The 8,031-nt window shown below is 35.2% G+C and overlaps 1 protein-coding gene across 1 annotated transcript; it reads left to right on the top strand.

Moving 5' to 3' along the window:
* Positions 1–2,157: 2,157 nt before the first annotated feature.
* LOC108194736 (uncharacterized) lies at positions 2,158–4,353 on the top strand. The gene is made up of 7 exons (XM_017361678.2): positions 2,158–2,301; positions 2,480–2,753; positions 2,837–2,924; positions 3,039–3,136; positions 3,240–3,454; positions 3,556–3,819; positions 3,913–4,353. Exons 1-7 carry the CDS (start codon positions 2,158–2,160, stop codon positions 4,351–4,353), a joined length of 1,524 nt encoding a protein of 507 aa, XP_017217167.2.
* The last annotated feature ends 3,678 nt before the right edge of the window (positions 4,354–8,031 follow it).

Below are 8,031 nucleotides of genomic sequence, written 5' to 3'. Positions count from 1 at the left end.
TGGCGGTAAATCTTAATTTCGACACCACCGGATGATATTTTTTATATGTATTTTGGATATTGTAAACTTTTTGACACTACTAGATAATTTCCTGGCTACGCCCCCTGTTTACATTATATGCCATATTACTGTATTTATGACAGGCACTCCCAAAAGGATCTGCTCTGACTCCTCATATATCTATGGCACTCTTAAATCTTACTGGTGATGGATTGATGCATGCCTTTAAGACGAAGAATTTTGGGCCAGAATACTCTGATGGAGATTACTCATTTGACACAGCTTCGCGCATTAGCAGTTTTGGGACCAGAGATCTAGCAGGCCTCTTCATTATCAGCGGCACCTTGGGTATTTTGGCAGTACTATTGTCAGCACCCTGATTTCAACAAAAATTTTCTTTCATGTCAACTCGTAACAAATCATCTAGTGTCACCTCGTCTGAAGCTGGTGAAACGAAGTCAAGTGTCCACTCTACTGCTGAAACTAGAGACGATATGCCACCTAAGAGTGATGAGAATAGTGAAAGTGATTATGTGATTGTTCAAGATGATATTAACACCAACATTACCTAATTCTGCATTTCCGGTTGTGCTTACTGCATGAACAGAATCGTTGCAGCTGATATGAGGCAGTAGTTTAAATACCACGCAAATATTATTTGTTATTTCTATAAATCCAATAATAATTCTATTACAGGGGCGGAACTGGGGGGGGGGGGGAGGAGCTAGTAAAAAAAACCCAGTAGATTTGTCAATATATGATAAGTGTTTTTTTTCCTTTTGGATAATGCAGTTATACCTTGATGAGGTGAAACAGAGGAACATAGCTCAACAGACCAGTTATTACAACTTACAGGGGTTTTGGGATGCTCAGAAGGCGATGAAGTCTATGGAAGTGTTTGGTGGGTTTTCTGATCTAGAAAGTCCAGTACAGCTTCAAGACAATCCGCGAAGACCATGGACCTCCCCTTCTAAAAAGCTGCAGTCAGAAGTGGGAGAAATGGATGATAATTGCAAACTACCAATGGACTATTTGTAGTGCAGGATTATACTTTATGTGGTTTATACATTTGAAACTGGATGAGTTGAAACAACTTTAGTGTGTATCTAATTGCAGTAGAATAACCACTATTTCTTGTCTTCTGTACACTGTACATACATTTTCTTACACAACAATTAAGCAACAAGGCACTCGGCAACATATTTCAAGTGTGTTATATTCTCTCTATTATCCACAAAATGTCTTGATTTTCCCAAGTGTGTTATATTCTCTCTATTACCCTCAAAATTTCTTTATTCTCCTTATTTATCAATCATGCATTTCAATCCGGTTTTTTTTGTGGTTTTACTGTTTTTGACAGTAAAAACTCTTAAACCAATACTTATTCTTGGAAATATTCGTCCAATCATTTATACATCTTACTAAAATCATTTATACTCTTAAAATTTTATTCTGCTAAAATGTTCTAATATATTACAAATTTATATTTCTACTAAAACTCAAATTCATCAAATAAAATTATAATGAAAGTTATAATCCTAATATCTATCAAATTTTATTTTACTCAAATGTTCTGATATGTTACAAATTTATAGTTCTACTAAAATTCAGATTCATAAAATAAATTTAATTTATAATTAAATTCTAATAAATCGAATTTTGATTAAATTATGTTACCCTACTAATATATATTTCCTTAAAATGTAGCTCTTATGATAATGAATATTTTTTAAATTGGTAGTATAAATGATAAATATTTTTATTATCTATGTGTATATGCTTTTACAATATTAATATGTATATGCTTTTATAAAAAAAACATATAATTATCTATTATACATATGTTTTTATAAAAAACATATAAATATTCACTTTTTATATATTTTTATACTATTTTTAATATCTACATGTATGTATTTTTATTAAAAAACATGAAATTAATTATAATATTTCAGAACTTGTGTCATATTACACATCAAATAGAATTATACTACTCAAAATTATAATTCTACTAAAAATCAAACAGATAGAATCATATTATTATCAAATCTCAACTCTTTCAATACAGCTATGAACTTATATAAATTCACTTATACAAGGGGTTCTTCCAACTCTAAACCGAAGTCTCGAAACCATCACTCAGCAACCAAAATATTCATGGAGACATACGTATTATTGAAAGATTTAACTCCCGGAAGGGGAACAGACTTCATCAAAGTTCGGATTTCAAGGGAATGGGAAGGGAGAAAACCAGGAGCAACACATGCCACAACCAAAACCTATATCATTATTGATGAAGAGGTATGCTTTGTTGATTACTATATATATGCGTGTGTTTCTTCTCCCGAACTATATAGAAAACTGACTTTGAAAGCTTTTATGCTTTGTTGATTACTATATATATGCGTGTGTTTCTTCTCCCGAACTATATAGAAAACTGATTTTGAAAGCTTTTTGATACAACAAACAAACTATACAGGGGACCCAAGTCCAGGCCGGACCGCTGCAGTTTGGTCTAATAGCAGATTTCTCTAAAAGGCTCCAACTTGGAAGTGTATACTTGATTTCAAACTACGATGTAGCTGTTGCACCTGAGACATACAGACCTGTGGCGGGAGAGTACAGTGTCAATTTTCATAGAAAGACCAATGTCAAGAAAATTGGTGATGTGCCGGCTATACCTATGCTTCAATTTAATTTGAAGACTTTCGAAGAAACCAGGGCGAGACTTGGAGATGTTGTGACTCTTATGGGTAATAACTATACTTTGATATAGCCAAGTACTCAACCAGCATTTAGTTCTCTATAATACTCATGCACGGATATTATTTCTTAGATGTCGTGGGAAAGTTGAAAGATTATACTCATATACAAACTGCCAAAAGCGGGAAAAAGTCATTAGATATTGTCCTTGCAGACAAAAGGTGTGTTTCTGTTACACAATTACGACAATCTTTAACCAAAAATTACACATTGCTTTAAATTACATAGTTATGCATTACTTTTTCAACCCTTGGATATTACTCTTTTTCATTCAGAGATGAGATAAAGGTCACATCGTGGGAGAATCAGGCATTTGAATTCCTAAAGCTTGAAAATGAGTACACCCAGCCAAATGTCATTGTAATCATAACTGGTACTTCCACAAGACTTGTGAAAGGTACGAATTCAAATATTTTCAACCTTATACTAATCATGACTCATACAATCTTAATCACTGTCATCTTGCAACTTCACAGGGGAAACTGTGCTGTGGTCAAGTAGTTCAACACAATACTTTTTCAATATCGACCACTCGGCTGTCACAACACTGCGTGAGAGTACTAAGTTGGAAAATAGTATAATCCCAACACTTGTGCCATCTATGAGGAGCCAGGAGCAACAAAATATGGGTAATGTTGAAACTGTGACAATAGCACAACTATTTGAGGCACAACTCCCAGATGGAAAAAATGTAAGAAATAAACAACATAATTTTGACAGTCATAATGCATATTACAACCTAAATCTAATTTTTTCATAATCCACCTTGCCTGCTATTAAATTATTATGCAGTTTATTGAATTTTACACCAAAGCAAATGTGATTGGTTTATTTCCCAACGAAGGCTGGTATTATATTTGCTGCAACAAGTGCGGGAAAATATTGAATGACTTCGGGCAATGCAGCAAATGTTCTCATAAAACAAAACCAATGCCAGTATATAAAGTAACGCTGGCAGTCAAGGATTCAACTGCCGATACGTCCTTTGTCATATTTGATAGACATGTAATGAAACTAATAAACGTCTCAGCACAGCATCTACTCAACAGTGACCAGGTATTCATATTTCCAACATGTTACAAATGTTTGACTTATTATAACTGCATTACACTTTTTCAATTATTAAATGTGCTGGTTTCCCTGTAACAGAACGCTACACCAGAGATGATGCCACCAATTTTAAATAATATGGTGGGCAGGACTTGCATATTTAGGCTTAGACTGAATCAATACAATACAGTTCAGCATAAAGAAGGCTTCACGGTGATGGAGGTAGATGAGGTGGAAACCAACAAACTAGCTTCCATTTCAAAAATTGATTCTGGTGAAGATAGCTCGGAACATGACTTGGACCACGAAAGCACTGAACCGTCTGAACATCATTTGCAGAAAAAGAGAAAAAACCCGGATGATGAGAAATATTCAGACCAAATACAACCTCCTCCAGAAAATACGTCAAAGGGCTTCTTAGAAGTAGAACAAGGCCATGATGCTCCGAGACATGCAAAGAATGGAGGCCAGGTTCCACCACCAAATTCAGGTACAAAGGGAAGGCCTGGAAACAAGAGTCTTAGGCGTACAACTACCTAAGCTTGCATAATATTATTATTATTATTGGTAATAGTAGTATCAGTAGAGCTATTCAGGCTTAATATCTAAAACAATTTGGTTTTGTGGACCTACTTATGACTTTGATATATAACGGTTTATTCACTAATTTCTAGCTGATTTTATCACGTCCGTGTCTACCTTATAGTCTCTGTTATGCAGGAAAATTGGTTTGTCAATTAAATTTTTGTGTAATATCAGTAGAATAAGCAAAAGTGGTGTTCTCAGATGATGATAAATCATGAGGTGAACTGATGAAAATGTTGCGACTAACTAATTAATCTATACTGCTTGAGTGCACTTGATGTACTACTGGATTCATTTACTTGGTCCAATGGCTTCGCAGGCTATATATCACCAAGTCTGTTACATATTTGATGATGTCACAGGTATTTAACTTGTTTAGTGTGCAGAAATGAAGATCAGAGTTTAATCTAGGATCAGAGTTTAACGACTGCCAGCTGGATCAGAGTTTGTATGATGATCAGAGTTTGCAGGCGGCTGATTTCTAGGAGAAGATCTGGATAAGCAAGGAAAGAGAATATCAAGGAAGATATGCAAATCAGAACATGGAAAGGATAGCTACTGATTAGATTATTTTAGGAAGCAGATAAATGTAAATCAATCAGTAGATATCATGTAACTGTGTATATAAACACAGCTTAGGGTTTACTCTAGATGAGTTAATCAATTGAATATTATTCGTGTAACCTAGCAGCTCTTAGTGATAAAATATAAATCACTAAGAGATTATTTGTAAGCTACTGTGATTTGTGAATAAGAGTTTAGTTGAATTATTCTCTTATACTGGTGTTCTGTTATTGATTGTGTTCACTATATTATCTTATATAGTGAGTTTATTCGGCCTAACAAGTGGTATCAGAGCCAGCTCTGTTGATATACCTACAGTGAGATCTTAATCACACAATCATGTCTGAGAAATCACAAACCAGTAGATATGAGTCACTTAGGGTTCCGATCCTCAAGGCATCTGAGTATCCTATCTGGAAGGTCAGAATGACTATGTTTTTGGAATCTACAGATCCAGAATACCTGGACAGGATTTATGATGGCCCACACATGCCAACAAAGCTCTCTGTTGCAGTTGGAGATGAACCTCAGAAGATGATCCCCAAAGAGAAGAAAGACTATACTCCTGAGGACATCTTATCAATCAGTAAAGATGCAAAAGTGAAGCACTTGTTGCACAGTGCTCTTGATAATGCTATGTCAAATAGGGTGATTGGCTGTAAAACTGCAAAAGAAATATGGGATGCTTTGGAAGTCAGATGTCAGGGAACTAAAGCCATCAAGAAAAACAGAAGAACCATACTTACTCAAGAGTATGAACACTTTGATGCAAAATCTGGTGAATCACTGACTGATCTTTATGACAGATTTGTCAAGCTGCTGAATGATCTGTCTCTAGTGGATAAAGAGTATGATTTAGAAGATTCAAATCTCAAATTTCTGCTTGCTCTTCCTGAAAAGTGGGATTTAAAAGTAACCACTATAAGAGACAATCATGATCTTGAAGACATGTCTCTGGATGATATCTTTGGAAGACTGAAAACTTATGAACTTGAAATGGAGCAAAGGAACAAACGACATGGTGGAAAACCCAAACCAGTTGCTCTAAAAGTTCAAGAAGAAACAGCTGTGAAAAGCAAGGGAAAAGCACATGTCAAAAAATCTGAAACTATGTCATCAAACTCTGATGATGACTCAGACTCTGATATACTGTCAGACTCTGATGACAGTGATACTGAGATGATGCAGCTGGCAGCACTGATGGTGAAAAGCTTCAAGAAGATGGCTTATAAGAACTTCAACAAAGGGAAGAAGTTCTCAAAGAAAGACAGAAACTCTGATAGGAAGGTCTTCAAAAGGAATGAAGGCAAAGAAGAAAAATCTGGAAAATCTGATAAGTCTAAATACACCTGCTTCAATTGTGGAGAGAAAGGCCATTTTGCAACTGAGTGCAAGAAAGCTAAGAAAGAAAAAGAACAAGCCTTTATCACAAAGAAAGGAAGCTGGGCAGACTCATCAGAATCAGAGGAAGAAGTCAACTATGCCTTGATGGCAAACATGGACAACAGCACTGAGACTGTTGAAACTAAGGTACCTCATTCCACTCTTGCTTTTGATACTGAGGATATAACTGAATTAAGATTGTTTCTTAAAACTCTGCATGTTAGTTATAGAAATCAGACTTTAGAAAATGAAAGACTAAAATCTGAGAACTTAGATGTCAAGAAAAGGAATGATTATCTTGAAAAGGAACTAGTTCATATGCTAGAAGTTCAGAAGGAAAGAGATGACTCTATCTTTGTTAAAAATGAACTCTTAAAGAAAAATGCTTCTCTTGAATCAGAACTTGTTAAGGAAAGAGAGATAATCAGAACTTGGACTAACTCAGGGAAGACTACTCAGAATATCTTAGAAAGTGGAAACTGGAAGAAAGGGTTAGGTTACTCTGATAAAAATGAAGCTGAGTCATATAAACAAGAAACCATTAAAATTGAAAAACCTAGGGTAGTTCCAGTAAGATTTGTTGCAGAATCAAAGACTCAGGACAAATCAAAGACTGATATACCTAAACAGGTTAATATTGGTTTGATGACTCAGAAACAGCTTAAGCATAAGCTCAAGGAGGTTAAGAAAGAAAACAGGATTAAGGAACCTAGGAAAAATAGGAATGGAAAGGTTGGAATAAACAAAAGCAACAGTTATATGCCTATTCCAAATGCTCCTAGGAAAACTTGTCATAATTGTGGTAATCCTAATCATCTTGCTTCTTTTTGCAGGAAAAATAAGGACATAAATGCTATGTCTCCAAAATCAGAAGTTAAGACTAGGAATACTAGATTTAGACCAGAAAATCCTTGTTTTCATTGTGGTAGTTTATGGCATTCCATTTACACTTGTAAGGAATACCATAATTTATATTATGACTATTATGAATTGAAACCTTCTTTGAAGAAAAAGATTGATTCTCCTAGTTCAACATCTGTTAAAAAGTCTGTTAGCACAAACTCTGATTTAAACTCTGATAAATCCTCCGCTGCTAGTGTTAACAAACTTAACAAGAACAAAGGATCCAAGCAAGTCTGGGTCATTAAAACTAACCATTAGTTGTATATGTGATTGCAGGGCAACAGGGAGAACATCCTAGTTCTGGACAGTGGATGCTCAGGACATATGACAGGAAATAAAGCCCTGCTATCAGACTTTGTGGAGAAGGCTGGCCCAAATGTTTCTTATGGAGATGGCAACATAGGGAAAACTTTGGGATATGGCACTATCAATCTTGGAAATGTCATCATTCAATCTGTAGCTCTGGTCTCAGGACTTAAGCACAATCTGCTGAGCATAAGTCAAATCTGTGACAGAGGATATCATGTTGATTTCCTGGAGGAACACTATGAGGTTATTAGTAAAACCACTGGAAAAGTTGTTCTAAAAGGATATAGACATGGGAACATCTATGAAGCCAAGCTATCTTTAAACTCTGAAAGCTCTGCAATTTGTCTACTTGGCAGAGCCAGTATTGAAGAAAGCTGGAACTGGCACAAGAAATTATCTCACCTGAACTTCAATAATATAAATGATCTTGTGAAGAAAGATCTTGTGAAAGGACTTCCAAAATCAGTTTTTACT

This window comes from Daucus carota, chromosome 7 (assembly GCF_001625215.2).
Source record: "Daucus carota subsp. sativus chromosome 7, DH1 v3.0, whole genome shotgun sequence".
NCBI classification, from domain to species: Eukaryota; Viridiplantae; Streptophyta; class Magnoliopsida; order Apiales; family Apiaceae; genus Daucus; species Daucus carota.
This window is presented reverse-complemented; position numbering and strand designations above follow the sequence as displayed.